This window comes from Dipodomys merriami, unplaced genomic scaffold (assembly GCF_024711535.1).
Source record: "Dipodomys merriami isolate MVZ:Mamm:240054 unplaced genomic scaffold, mDipMer1.0.p SCAF_26, whole genome shotgun sequence".
Taxonomy (NCBI): domain Eukaryota; kingdom Metazoa; phylum Chordata; class Mammalia; order Rodentia; family Heteromyidae; genus Dipodomys; species Dipodomys merriami.
The window spans coordinates 11,959,123-11,974,305 of NW_027204048.1; the positions used below are offsets into that span (position 1 = coordinate 11,959,123).

Below are 15,183 nucleotides of genomic sequence, written 5' to 3' on the forward strand. Positions count from 1 at the left end.
GACATTTGCTACCCTTCACCTGGCAGCAGATTCTTAGGACAGTTATTTTAGGGGACAACCTTAGAGCAGGGTGGCTGGAAGTGAAGTGTGAAGCAGAATACACAGTCTCTTCTTTACACCTTTCACGCCACTGCCTTGCGTGTGGAATCCAGGTAAATTCTTCCCACACTTCTGAAATATTTGAAGGCCAGGCAGGATGCTGGATATGTAATTTGGCCTAGTGAACAGCTTCCCCCACCTAGAGATTTCATGCTCTGGGGATGGGCTACATTTCCTTGGCCCTCTTCCCCTACATACATCCCCACCCCCCCTGGGGGGAAAAAAAAAGATGGCCAAGGTCATGACTTATAAATGAAAGAAGGCAGAAACTGATAAGTACAGGTGAGAATAAAATCCTCTGCTAAAACGGATAACAGCAATCTTTTGGGATCCTGGGGTACCTTTTTAACCTTTTCTTGGTCTTGGTCTTTAACCTTTTTTTTTTTTTTGTCTTTGTGTCGTATTGTAATAAATCAGTAAATAAGAATTACTGCGATAAGTCTCATGAAAAAGGTAGAGAACTGTCTGGTTCCAGAAAGTGAGAGGATTATGCCCTCTAGTGGCTGAATAATGGAAGGGGAGACTTTGATTTTTAAAAACTAGCAGTTGATTAGAATGCCAGCCACTCTAGGCCTCATGAACAGAGATCTCCAGGTAAGACTGGACACCAGAGGCTGGCCATACCTACTCTGTCCCCAGCATGGAGAAGATCCTTTCTGACTACAGAGCTAAGGGAGCTTACACGGAGAATCTACTTTTTAAAACAAAATCAAGTCCTGCTGCCCCAATTCCATTCCTAACCATTTCACATCAGGGTCACTTAGGTTCATGCCTTTCCTCAGAAATTTCACTCACTCAGCCAGAGACAGGATGGCTACACCTGTAATCCTAGTTCCTTGAAACATCTTAGATTGGGAGGATTAAAGTTTATGACATGCACAAGCACAAAGGTTTGGGGGAGACTCTATCCCAATAAAAAGCTGGACAAACAAGCTATAAATAGGATGACTGTAGTCCAGGCTGGCCCAGGCAAAAAAAATGAGACCATATTAAAATTATATATAAATGAGACCATATTAAAATTATATATATATATATATATATATATGCAAAAAGGGTCAGCAATGTGGCTGCTCAAGTATGAGCAAACTTAGCAAGTTGGAGGGTTGAGTTCAAGCCCTACAATGACCCCCCCCCCCACAATAAATTTTATTCACCACATCCTAGCGCTTGACTTTCACTCAAGATCAACTCTGCCTCCACCCCTCCCATCCTCCCTCTGTCCGTCACAAGCTGGTCTTCCTTAAAATCCCACTGTCAGGCAGACAGCACTGCCTGTTAGGCCCGCTCTGGCTTTTCCTCTGAAGACATTCTGAATAGGAGGAGGCCTGAGAACAGCTAATTATCCATCAAAGAAATCATGGTCCGACTGATACGCTTCTCAGCAAGCACAGTCCTCCACAGAGAGTCTGATAATTGGATAAATAAGGCTCTCAAGGGCAAGGAGGAGAGATGCAAATGCTCTTTCTGTGGCTTTCTTTAATGGAATCACTTGTTAAAGGGATGGCACAGAGCGTAACGAGCTCATTACAATCTCTGTGCCTGTGATCTCTGCACACACCCCTGTGGCAGCCCCAGGATAAGATGCCCTTGATGACCTTGCTGGGCCTTGGCCCCGACTCATGCTGTGTTCTTTCTGCTCTGACCAGTAGGGAGCTGGCAGTTCAACCATCAGCTGTTGGATCACATGAAAACTAATCCAGGAGTTGGTTCAAACGTGTTCCTAAGCAAACAACCAGTATTAGAAAAAGGAAAAGAAAAAAAAAAAAGCAATCTGGATGTGGAAACAGGAATGCTGAGCTCAGATTTGGATAATCCTTTGTAGCAACCACATTTCTACAGCTGTCTCCCATTCCAGAAATGCCATATTTGTGCTGGTGAGGGCTGAAAATCCCTTGCCTGGGTCTGTCTCCAATCACAGGAGTCTACTTCTGGGCTTCCAGCTATGGAGGCTGAAGGTGGTCGGGTGGAACCACCAAGCTGCTGATTTGAGAGGCTCAGTCATTGCTGGGATGAGCAATGTTGAGCAACAGCTGGATCTCAGTGCAAGGATCTCATAAATGCCTAGTCCTTGAGAGGCCTGAGCAGCTCTACTGTTAACAGAGGGTTTGATTTTGTTATAGGGATTCTGACGTTATGATAAAAGAAACTGTGATCTAGAGTTTTGTTTTGTTTTTGTTTTTGTAATGGGTTGTGGGGCCTGGGCGCTGTCCCTCAGCTCCTCAGCTCAAGGTGAGCACTCTACCACTTGAACCACAGCGCCACTTCTGGTTTTCTGAGTGGTTTATTGGAGATAAGAGTCTCACAGACTTTCATGCCTTGGCTGGCTTTGAACTGTCATCCTCAGATCTCAGCCTCCTAAGTAGCTAGGATTACAGGCGTGAGCCACCAGCTCTTGGCTTGATCTAAAATTTTTGTTTTTGTTTTTGGTTTTGTCGGTCGTGGGGCTTGAACTCTGGGCCTGGGCGCTGTCCCTCAGCTCTTCAGCTCAAGGCGAGCACTCTACCACTTGAGCTACAGCGCCACTTCCTTGATCTAAAATTTTTTTAAAAAACTAAAAACAAAAAAAAATGAACAGCAGCTTACCAAAGTAGAGGTACCTAGGGACAGTACTCCTATGGGATGTAAGTTGAATCATGTCCTTCTTAGCCCAAAACTTACTTCATCCCACTAAAAGACAAGATAAAGAAAGGAAACACCTCAAGAGGTGGAGGAAATGAGGCTTCTGATAGGCTAATCAGAAGCCACTGTCCTTGGGGGAGGAGGGGTTGATGGCAGATGCTTGTAAAAGGTGCCTTGAGTTCTACTGTCACAGTGATACACGGAGAGCTTTATCGCCATTCATTCCTGCATGTGTGACTGGCTGCCACTAACACCAGACCAGACAGCATCTGCCACTAGGACCACAGCACTACTGTGCCCTACATGTTAAACCTGCCCCATTAGCACGTCTAGAGTTCCTCAGGAAGGTCAAGGGAACTCTTTTCTAAAAAGAAATAGGAGCCAGGCACTGGTGGCTCACACTTGTAATTCTGACTACTCAGGAGGCTGAGATCTGAGGATTGCAGTTCAAAGCCAGCTCCAATTAAGCACCCAAAAGGCTGGAAGTGGGGCTGTGTTCTCAAGTGATAAAAAGTGCCAGCCTTGAGCAAAGAAAGCTCAGGGACAGTGCCCAGGCCCTGAGTTCAAGCCCCAGAACTGGCATAAAGATAAAAACAAAAACAAAAAAAAAAAAGAAGGAAAGAGTCAAGAACCTTTGTCCTTACCAACATGACAATACTTCTGGGAAGGATTAATTATTGAATGAGCTTAGAGGTCTTTACTTAAAGGACCTTTCTTTATGTGAGAGGATGTGGGAAAGCCACGGGACTGCAGGTTTTTGAGGAGATAAAAGGACTAAAAAAGAAGAGAGAACTAACAGAAGTAAGGAAGTGATGTCTCCCAAGGTACTTAGTCAAATTACCACACTGGCTTCACCAGACCTAAATGGATCGCTTCCATTTCCACCACATAAATAGGATAGAGGCTTAGGAAAGGGAAGAGTTAATCTACTCTTGGCTCAAGACTCACCAAACCAACCCCTCTAAAGCACGGAGAGAGCTGGAAAAAGGAACACTACACACTCAACAGCAGCACAAGAGGCTTAGACAACATGCTCGGGAAATTCCTTGGACTTTTCATGTGGTGAGATTCTGAACCAAGTTCATTCTCTTGCTGTGTTCTCTTGAACAAGCTATCAACTATGGCAGCCAAGGAGCCAAGAACTGAAGTGTCTTCTACTATGTCTAAGAGTAAAGACCTGACTTCCAATCAGTAACTAACCTTGACCTTTCTGTGCATTGGGGGGTGGGGGTGGTTCTGTTTTTCGTGATACCAAGTTGGGCCATAGCAACCGGCCTAGACTCGCCCTTCCCCGCACTCCTGTATCTCCTAATCACTCAGGGCACTAGCGCGTTCCAAACCCCATCATGCTGTAATTAAGGGATAATGGTTGCAGCAAGGAGTAGAAAGAGTTATAAATGACTCCCATGGGTGATTAAAGGCTGACGGGAAGATGAATAACTAGAATTCATTTGGTACAAGTTTATTCCAGGCCACAAGGCATTTCCCCCTCCTTCACCCCCATTATAGGATAAGGTTTCTGAACGGATACAAACAGTCTTTCAAAGCAAATAGGTCCACACCCTCATCTTCCTCTGGGGGAAATGGGGGAACTGAATGTCTGTCATCTGGAATATGGGTTATGGGATGTTGGTTATGTGAGCTCTAAGGCTCTTTGCCTTTTCCTCGTGCATGTGTGTGTGTGTGTGTGTGTGTGTGTGCGTGTGTGTGTGTGTGTGTGTGTGTGTGTGTCTGTCTGTCTGTCTGTCTGTCTGTCTGTCTGTCTGTCTGTCTGTCTGTGTCTGTGTGTGTGTGCACCTGCATGCCAACACTAGGTCTTGAATCCAGGTCCTCAGTATTCTCCCTTAGCTTTTTCACCCAAAGCTGGCACTCTACCACTTGAGCTACACCTCTACTTCTGGCATTGTAGTGGTTAATTGGAGATTAAGAGTTTTGTAGATTTCTCTGCCCAGGATGGCTTCAAACTGTGATCCTCAGATCTCAGCCCCGCCCCCCAATAGGTGGGATTACAGGTGGGAGCCAATGGTGTCTGGTTTCTGTATGCAAACTTTAAGTGAAGATAGAAAAAAAATACAATTCAATAATTGCAGAAAATCTGTGTGAACATGTGTGCATGTATGTGTGCATGCATGTGTAAAGCCACAGGAAATGCAAGAAAGCCTGTGTTTTTCCCTTCATGGTAACTTTGAAGACTGGCCAGCAAGGCAGAGGGCTGTGGCTAGAAAGCAGAACTAAAAAAGATTTCACCTCATCAGTATGATTTGATGTTATGCTTTATGTAAAACCCAGAAACAATAAGGCATAGTGTTTTAGGTTATAGAGGGAAAAATGCTTGATATAGCATTAAGAATTCTCAAAATAGGGTTGGGAGGTAGGCTCAGTGGTAGAGTGCTTGCCTTGCATGCATGAGGCCCTGGGTTTGATTCCTCAGCACCACCATATAAGCAGAAAAAGCTGGAAGTGGCGCTGTGGGTCAAGTGGTAGAGCGCTAGCCTTGAGCTGAAGAGCTGAGGGACAGCGCCCAGGCCCAGAGTTCAGGCCCATGACTGAGAAAAAAAAACAAATTCTCAAAATAAACAAGGGAAGTACATGAGCAGCCATGCTTTTAGAGCATCTATGCTGACAAGTGATCCTTCCTAGTCCCCCATCTATCAACCACTATGAGAAATCAAAGCTAACCCAGCCTTTCAGGCCTTTAAATCCAGCTCCTTGCTCTCCAGTATGCTAGGTGCCATGCACATGTTGCTACTTCAGCTAAATGAATGAAAATGAAATAATATATTATTTTAGTTGTTTTGAGCTGATAATCTGTCTTTTAAACAAGTTAGAACACTGCAGCCACATGACTCTCTTCCTTTTATGTCCCTCTGCACAGAAGAAAAGCAGAGCTTTCTGGGTACTGGTGGCTCACACCTGCAATCCTAGCTACTTAGGATCCTAGAGAAGATCTGAGGATCATGGTTGGAAGCCAGACCAGGAGGAAAGTCTGTGAGACTCTTATTTCCAATTAACCACCAGAATACCAGAAGTGGCACTGTGACTCATAATGGTAGCGTGCTAGCCTTGAGCTCAAAAGCTCAGAGAGAGAGTGCCCAAGCTCTGAGTTCAAGCCTCATAATTGACAAAAAAAAAAAAAGAATAAATAAAGAAAAGAAAACCAGAGCTTATTCATTTCTAGTAAGAGTGTATCCACTATAATCTAAATTACACTGATGATGGAAGAAACCCTTTCTTGTAAAACAGAACCAGAATCTGGGTGCTGGTGGCTCATGCCTGTAATCTTAGCACCAGCAGGAAAAGTCGGTGACACTCATCTCCAACTAACTACCAGAAGAGCCAAAAATGGTAGAACTCTAGCCTTGACTGAAAAGCTAAGGGATAGTGTATAAACCCTGGATTCAAGCCTCAATACTGGCACCAAAAAAGAGAAAAAGAAAAGGAGAGAGAGAGAGAGAGAGAGAGAGAGAGAGAGAGAGAGAGAGAGAGAGAGATAGAGATAGAGAGAGAGAGAGAGAGAGAGAGAGAGAGAGAAAGAGAGAGAAAGAGAGAGACAGACAGACAGACAGACAGACAGACAGACAGACAGACAGACAGACAGAGACAGAGACACAGAGATAGAGAGAATCAGACAAACCATCTTTAGAAGATCTCTTTAGACAGAAGTCTTAGAGTTATCACATTTCATTTCCCCTCAAGCTTCGGAGGAACCAAGAGAGGCTGGAAGATAACAGATGCGTGATCCAGACAAAAGACGGACCATGGGCCCTTGAGCAGCCTGCGTTTCTTACCTGTACACAGTATGAGGGACATACACTTCTCGGATGGGAAATTCCAAAATCTCTTTGTGCGGCCGAGTCCGGTTTTCGGGGAAGGGTTTCACAGGCAACATTTCAGGCGTCAGGCAACCGCTGATCACCTCTGGAGCGGGAGATATTTCCAGCTTGAGTAAGCCTAAAGGCAACACCACAGCATGCGGTCAGTAAAGACAGGGTCATGCCATGAGGGACATGATAATAAGCATAAAATATACAAGTCCAAGAGTGTTCTTAGTGTTTACAGCTAAATGGGAAAATCTCCTATCATGATAATGCTTTGGGGTTTGGCTTCTATAAAATAAATATCAAGAATTTAGTAGGAAATGAATTAGAGTTCCTTCTAGAACTATACAATATTATGAGTGCCTTGTTACGGTAGCCTGGTAATCCTAGCTACACAGGAGGCCAAGACTTTGGAGGATCATGGTTTGAAGCCAGGCTGGGCTAAAATTTTTTTTTTTGAGATTTCATTTCCAATGAACCAGAAAAAAGCAGTGCTGGAGGTGTGGCTCAAGTGCTAGAATACCAGCTATAATCCAGAAAGCCAAGCAAGTGTTCACAGCCTGATACCAACAGCATAAACAAACAAAACTGAATAACAACAAGAAACAGTAAATTTCCTGCATCACCTGGAGTAAAAATGCGTGGTTTTCAAACTCTGCTGTTCTAGGGTATTTCAGAAATGCCGTATGAGTCATTGTGCTAAGGATATCTCCTACCAATATATCTCACATTCTCTCCCTCTCCCTCTCCCTCTCCTTCTTCCCCTCCCTCTCCCCCTTCCTCCCCCCCCCCCCCTTCTCTGGCTCTCTCTGGTTCTCTCTGGCTCTTTGCAGATTTAACTGAGGGCTAAGCAAGTGCTCTATCACTTAAGCCATTTCCCCAGCCCTTCAATTTTTTTTTTTTCAGATAGGGTCTCATGCTTTTGCTCTGGTCTGGCTTTGGCCATGATTCTCATACCTCTTCCTTCCAAGAAGCTGGGATTACATGTGAGCAGCACCAGGCCCAGCCCCATGCACTCTTTTTTTATACTAAGATTCCATACAATGTTTTACTTGATAAAAGAGGGCTTTTCTATTCCAACAAGTATCTGATTATCTGAGAAACTAGACTTAAAGTACATTTGTAGAATCGACCCCTCAAGAAAAATACAAAGTATTGTAGGTTTACTAAAATCCATTAAGCAGACCACTTTAGATTCTTAACTTTGATGGCAAAACCCCACATTGTACTTGGAAAATGATTTTTTTTTTAAACTGTAGCCTTAGGCCAAGAATGTCTAATTGCATTAAATGGTTGGGCATAGCCCTGGAGGATAAAGACAAGCCATCCATACCTGGGATTGACTTGACTTTTCTCTGTAAGGATGAAGATCTCTTGTAGTCAGCTAAGAACTTGAACAAGTCTTCATCACTAAGACGGTCTCCCTCCTGCCGGAAGAACAAGTTGGGTTAGTGTAGGTAGACATACTGATGCCTGTCAGAGATCTGTAAGACTTTTGAGTTCTAACAAGAATGTCACCAAAATTGGAATGGATGGGACTTAAGAGTGCATTCCAAGGTAGACTGCACTTTCTGGGTGCATTTGAGAATTCTAGGGAGGTATTTTTTTTGTATGTGTGCATATACTGAAATTGGGGCTTGAACACTCTACCACTTGAGCCACACCTCCAGTCTGGCATTTTGCTGGTTAATTGTAGACAGAATTTCACAGACTTTCCTGCCTGGGCTGGCTTTTGGAGCAGGTAGGATTACAGGTATGAGCCACTAGTGCTCAGCTTAGGAAGTAGAAAAGAAAAAAAAATAGTCTTAATTCTTATTGAGCAGACAAAGAATGCCATCTGGAAGGGCCATCTCCTTTGTGTAACAGAATACTGCCAAGCTGGCACAGGATAGCAGCTGGTAGGGAGAGGACATTTCTCAGTAGAGAAAGGACATCTTGGCCAGATTCTCTTCACAGCCTTATTGAAGGGATTAACCACTATAATCAAGTTAGATACTTTGTAATAGTGGGGCAAAAGCACCACTTACTGTGTCTAACACTCAGTGAGCACCTACTGTGTCCTGGGCACTCTGAGAAGAGCTTTATATGCTTTGTGTCATCCAACTTCCCAATAGCCATGCGAAGCAAGCACCAGCAGCCCCTCTGTTGTAGATGATGACACTGAGGCCTGGTGAGGTGAATTAGCTTTCTCTCCCCTCACTACAACACAATCCCCTTAGAGGCCCCAGCATCTAGGCACAAATCCAGATTCACTGCAACGTAGATACCTGCTTGAAAAAGCTGTTAATGGTCATGGTGGTGGCTTTGAAGCTAGATCCAGCTCCATTTTCCTCCAGGGAAAGGGCTCGTTCGGACAGTCTTCTGGATTGGGACCAAGTCCTCCGCTCACCTGAAGAGCTTCTTCCTTTAAGACAAACAATTGCCTTTCTACACGGTACTTTGTTTGAACACAGTAGTTATTTGTTTGTTTGTTTGTTTGCCAGGCCTAGGGCTTGAACTCAAAGCCTGGGCACAGTCCCTGAGCTCTTTTGCTAAGGCTAATGCTTTACCACTCGGAGTCACAGCTTCATTCCTTGTTTTCTGGTTGTTCATTGGAGATAAAGAGTCTCACAGACTTTCCTGCCTGGATTGGCTGCAAACTATGATTCTCAGATCTCAGTAGCTCAGGGTAAAGGTATGAACCACTAGCACCTGGGCCTTTCACAGCAATCACTAATTTAACCATATTTAAGGTATGGGTAAAGTTGCTGAATGGGGTCACCTTGGATCTGACCGCCATTGTTCCTCATGGACCCAGCCTTTGCTAGGTGAGGAGTCAGGCAGAGTGGAAAGGTTGATATCAGCTGTGGGCTCCCTTTCTGGAAAGTAGGGCAGGCCAGAAGCTACTAGTATAAGTCCCAGGGCTGAAGCCAGATCAGGCTCTCCTGATAAGCTTTATTTAGTCAGCTCTGGGTTTGCTTTGGTTTTATTTCTACATCTGCATTCCACTGGGAGAGGTGTGTACTACTCAAACAACCCTGAAGGCATCTGGGATCTCACCTTAAGTACACAGTGGTCAGCCTATGTACATCCAGCTTCTAGCTTGCCTCTGCTCTATAGGGCAGACTGGACATGAGGACTGACCTTTCTACTGGAGTCTATGGACAGGATCCTGAAACTTGGTGTAGTTGTTTCTAGTCCCTCTTACTTTGGTAGAAGTCTTATGGCTTTAAACCAGAGAAACTAGGATTCTGTTGGGAAGAGTCAAATGGTCTAGAACTCTTATAGTTACAACCTGCTCTGGAGGGCTATCTTCTCCCTGATTCTTAAAGCCAAGTTGGAACTTCCTTGTGTCTACCTAAACACAGCACAAACACATTGCATCTCTGTGGTCAGGGTACTTGATCTTAGCTAAAGAGGCTTCAGCTAAGCCCTATTTCTGAACTGTCTAGCTTATGGGGCCTGCCCAACTCCCCCACTTAAAGATTTCCAATAAGGCTATGCCCAGATGTTGGCATTAGAACAATTGTGATGAGCCAGTCTAAATGAAGAAAAGGGGCATTCATGACCCATTAACAGTTACACAACAATAATAGCAAACAGTCACGCAATAGCAAACTCTTTCTACTCCCTTCTCTGGAGAAAGACAAACATTTCAGACATGGTAGAGCTAAGAGGTAAGGGTGGGGAGAAGAGAAGAGAAACAGGATCTGTTGAGGGAGGGGAAAGCAAGAGGGGTTTGGGCTAATGAGAATGAAAGAGGATGGTCTAAACAGATTGTCAGCCAGCATAAAAATAAAACAATGAAACCCACTCAAAGTGTATTGGGGGAGAGATAACAGGGGTTCATTGGAATACACTGTATACACTCATAGAAAGGTTACAATGAAATATCTCCTTATATAGCTAGTAGAGCTAGTACATGCTAGTTTTAAAAAGTAGCAGAGGTAACAAATGCAGAAGAAATCTAAAAGAGAGACAAATATTGGCTGAGTACAGAGGCATTTAGGAAAATAGAAGCCTCGTTCTTGGCACTGGAGTTGGATCTACTGGAAATCTCTGGAACATTTAGGCAGTTTTACAGCTTCACCTTGCAGGAAATTAATTGGTCACATCAAGGTAGAGGTGGTGAATGACAGTAACAAAAAAGAAACAAGGGACAATGGTGAAAAACTAAAGCCATTTCCTCTTAACTCAGGAACAAGACAAGGATGCCCACTCTCTCCACTTCTCTTCAATCTAGTATTAGAATGCCTAGCTACAGCAACAAGACAAGATGCAGACATAAAGGGGATCCAAATAGGGAAAGAAGAAATAAAACTCTCCCTCTTTGCAGATGACATGATCTTGTATTTAAAGAATCCCATAGACTCCACTCCCAAATTACTCAAGCTGATTCAAAACTTTGGCAAAGTAGCAGGTTATAAAATTAACCCCCCAAAATCAATGGCTTTTCTATATGCCAACAATGAGAAAAGTGTGGCTGAAATTAGGAAAGCAACTCCATTTGTAATAGCCCCACAAAAAATAAAATACCTAGGAATTAACTTAACCAAAGAAGTGAAGGACCTCTATGATGAAAACTTTAAAATCTTGAAAAAGGAAATCAACACAGAACTAAAAAAATGGCAAAACCTCCCATGCTCCTGGATTGGCAAGATTAACATCGTGAAAATGGCAATACTTCCCAAGGCTATCTCCAAATTCAACGCAATACCTATCAAAATTCCACCCTCATTCTTCAAGGAAATAGAAGAGGCAATCCAAAAATTCATATGGAACAATAAAAGACCCCGAATAGCAAAAACGCTCCTCAACGGAAAGAACACTGCTGGAGGAATATCAATACCAAATTTCAAACTCTACTATAAAGCCATAGTAATCAAAACAGCTTGGTATTGGCATAAGAACAGACCTCAGGACCAATGGAATAGAATTGAAAACCCAGAAATGAACCTACAGACCTATAGCCATCTAATCTTCGATAAGGAAGCTAAAACAATAGAATGGAAGAAAGACAGCCTCTTCAGTAAATGGTGCTGGCAAAATTGGTTAACTACATGTAGAAAACTAAAGCTAGATCCTTATATATCACCCTGCACCAGAATCAACTCCAAATGGATCAAAGACCTTGAACTCAAAGCAGACACTCTGAAAACATTACAGGATGGAATAGGAGAAACCCTAGGTCTCCTTGGCTCAGGCCGAAATTTTCTGAATAGAGACCCGGAAGCACAACAAATCAAAGAAAGGTTGGACAAATGGGATTGCATAAGGTTGCAGAGCTTCTGCAGGGCAAATGACATAGCTAGCAAGATCAATAGAAAGCCCACCGATTGGGAGAAGATCTTTACTAGCCATACAACGGACAAGGGTCTCATATCTAAAATATACTTGGAACTCAAAAAATTAAACCACCCAACAACAAATCCCCAAAGAAACAACTGCCCAATAAATAAGTGGGCGAAAGACTTAAAGAGAAGCTTCTCTGAAGAAGAAAGAAGGATGGCCAATAGACACATGAAGAAATGTTCAACATCCCTAGCCATAAAAGAAATGCAAATCAAAACAACATTGAGATATCACCTCACTCCAGTTAGAACAGCAAAAATCAAGAACTCTAACAACAACAGATGCTGGAGGGGATGTGGACAGAAAGGAACCTTACTTCATTGTTGGTGGGAATGTAAACTTGTTCAACCACTTTGGAAAGCAGTATGGAGGTTCCTCAAAAGACTTCACATAGATCTCCCCTATGATCCAGCAATCCCACTTTTGGGCATTTACCCAAATGTTTACAAACAAGACCACACTAAAGCTACCAGCACAACTATATTTATTGCAGCATTATTTACCATAGCTAAGATATGGAACCAACCCAGATGCCCCTCAGTAGATGAATGGATCAAGAAAATGTGGTATATATACACAATGGAATTCTATGCCTCCATCAGAAAGAATGACATTTCCCCATTTGTTAGGAAATGGAAAGGTTTGGAAAAAATTATATTAAGTGAAGTAAGCCAGGCCCAAAGAAGCAGAGGTCCCATGGTTTCCCTTATTTGCAATATCTAGTATAGGTATAAGTCAAGCGGAAAAGGTCAGATAATGTGATGTTAGGAAAATGAACCCTTAAATATGTATTTTAATGTTTTCGTTTCTTTCATGCATGTGTTTCTAATGCATTTATAAGATTATCTCTTTGTTGCTTTGTATGTCCCTCCCCCACAGTGTAACCCCCGCTTTCACTATATTTGATGTCAGTATAACATGTGGAGGAGATGGGGACAAACAAGTCGTTTAAGGATTCAGGTGGACCTGTTGCAACAAGGAGAATTACAAAATGTCATGTCAAAACCAGCTTTACAATGTCGGTGTGGGGGGGGAGGGGGGTATAATTGGGTGGGGGGAGGGGGGTATTATTGGGTGGGGGGAGGGGGGAGGCGGGGAAGGGAGGTGAAGGGTAAACAAAGGAGGAGGCTGCAATGCTTGGTAAGAAATGTATGCATTATCCTGCCCATGTAATTGTAGCACCTCTGTACAGTATGTTCTCAAATAAAATAAAATAAAATAAAAAAAAAGAAACAAGGGAAATAATTTAGGACCATACTAGATATCCTTTTGGCACCCATTCTTATGTTCACTGCACTTGGCAAAATAAACTTTCAAGAGAATAGATGTTTTCCTGAGAACTGAGTCTTGCTTTTCAAAGTCTTTCCATCCTGGTTGTTACGTTATAGATGTTTGACATTTCTTGTTATTTCTGAGAATTTTATTTATTTATTTGGTTGGGTTTTTTTGTTGGCCATGAGGCTTGAACTCAAGGCCTTGGCAATTTACCTAAGCTTTCTTATGCGAGGCTAGCAGTCTACCACTCTGAGCTACAGTTCCTCTTCTAGTTTCCTGATGGTTAATTGGAGATAAGAGTCTCACAGGCTGCTTCCCCAAGTTGGTTTTGAACCTTGGTCCTCGCTTCTCAGCCTCCTGAGCAGCTAGGATTACAGGTGAGAGCCACTGGCACCTGGCAATAATTTTATTTTTCGACAGTGGGCATTGATTATTAAAAATATCTTTTTGTGGTGTGTAGGTGTGTGTATATGTTGGTACTAGGGCTTGAACTCAGGGCCTGGACATGTTCTATCCACCGGAGTCACAGCTTTATTTCCAGGTGTGTGTGTGTATGTGTGTGCGCGTGTGTGTGCGTGTGTGTGTGTGTGTGTGTGTGTGTGTGTGTAATTGGAGATAATAAAAGTCTCAGGGACTGTCCTACCAAGGCTGGCTTGGACTTTCAATCCTCAGATCCTGGCACTCTAAGTAGTTGCAATGACAGGTACATGCCAGCAGCTTTAGGCTTTGAAAATTAACTTTCAAAATGTTAAGGCTATAAGAACATATTTTAAATTCCATTAATGTCTGTGATAACTGGGGGAATCTGTTCAACCAAACATAAGCAAGTTAGCCTTGATAATGTCTATTCTGTTTATCCTGCCCTCTGCTTTCCCGTCTCCATGTCCTCCTCCTAACTCCCAAGTGCCTGTGGATGGCCGAGGGTGGGTGCACTTGGGGAGCCCTCTGCTTCTGGATTTAGAGGAGACTCTTACCAGCCACGGGCTCTGCTTCCGCTCCCTCCCTGTCAAGGGTAGAGAGGTTGAAAATGTTTGCTAAGGTAATGGGAGCCCAAGCGAAGGGCATCCGGTATTTCCCCAGACGCTGGCAGAAGGCCTCTGCTTGAAGTTTCAGCTTTTCAATCTTTTCTTTGCTCTAGAGGGAAATGGAAGAGAGGAGCTGGAATAAGCAATACAGCATCAGCACCACGCCAACTGCCCCTGCCTCACAGACAGCGGTCCCCATAGACCAAACCCACCAAGGGAAAGGAACCAGCAGAACAATGACTGGCTCACACCAGGAGTCTCTTAGCAAGGAAACAGAATGTACAAGGGAGAGATTAGACTCACTACATTCAATTAGTAAACTAGATTGTCTGTTGAAAGGAGAAATGTACAGAGCTTATCATACTGGTGAATTTTTTGTTGTGGGGCTTGAACTCAGGGCCTGGGCACTGTCTCTGAGTGCTTTTGTTCAAGGCTAGCACCCTACCACTGTAAGATACAGCACCATTTCTGGTATTCTGGTGGTTAATTGGAGATAAGAGTCTCACAGACTTTCCTGCCAGGGCTGGCTTCAAACCACAACCCTCAGATCTGAGCCTCCTGAGTAGCTAGGATTATAGGCATGAGCCAACAGCACCCAGATATGGTATAGTGGTAAATTTCTAAAGGATTCTTTCAGGTATAGTTACATGATTTTCATTCTCTTGAGAGAAACCGGAGGAAAAAAACTTAAGACATGATCTGTCAGATTTCCAAGAGCATGTGTTTTACAAAAGTCTGCTTTGAAAACTCCAAAAAGATCTATAGATTAAACAGAAACCATTTTTGGTACTTGTTTACTAACAATAATTGCATTCTTTTTAAGTTCAGACTAAGTGATGGATTTTAAAACACAAGTGTGTTGAGTTCAAGCAATTTTATTTGAAGTTTATGAGTCTGGTTAAGGATATTTTTTTTCCCAAAAGGCTATGATCTGAAAAATCACTGAGGAGCTTTTGCAAATGGGTGCTGGAAAAAGTTATGGCGTAGGCTCCATCGGGGCTATTTAGTATGGG

At 43.2% G+C, this 15,183-nt stretch overlaps 1 protein-coding gene across 3 annotated transcripts in view; it reads right to left on the bottom strand.

Moving 5' to 3' along the window:
* Positions 1 to 15,183, bottom strand: part of Dock8 (dedicator of cytokinesis 8) — a 212,812-nt gene that overhangs the window by 80,567 nt on the left and 117,062 nt on the right. For all 3 annotated transcript variants that reach the window (XM_070035686.1, XM_070035685.1, XM_070035687.1), the window contains 4 exons: positions 14,120 to 14,279; positions 8,807 to 8,943; positions 7,873 to 7,966; positions 6,510 to 6,672 (listed from right to left, as the gene is read on the bottom strand). In XM_070035686.1, the coding sequence (XP_069891787.1) occupies positions 6,510 to 6,672; positions 7,873 to 7,966; positions 8,807 to 8,943; positions 14,120 to 14,279 (554 nt within the window). The remainder of the gene's footprint in view (positions 1 to 6,509; positions 6,673 to 7,872; positions 7,967 to 8,806; positions 8,944 to 14,119; positions 14,280 to 15,183) is intronic.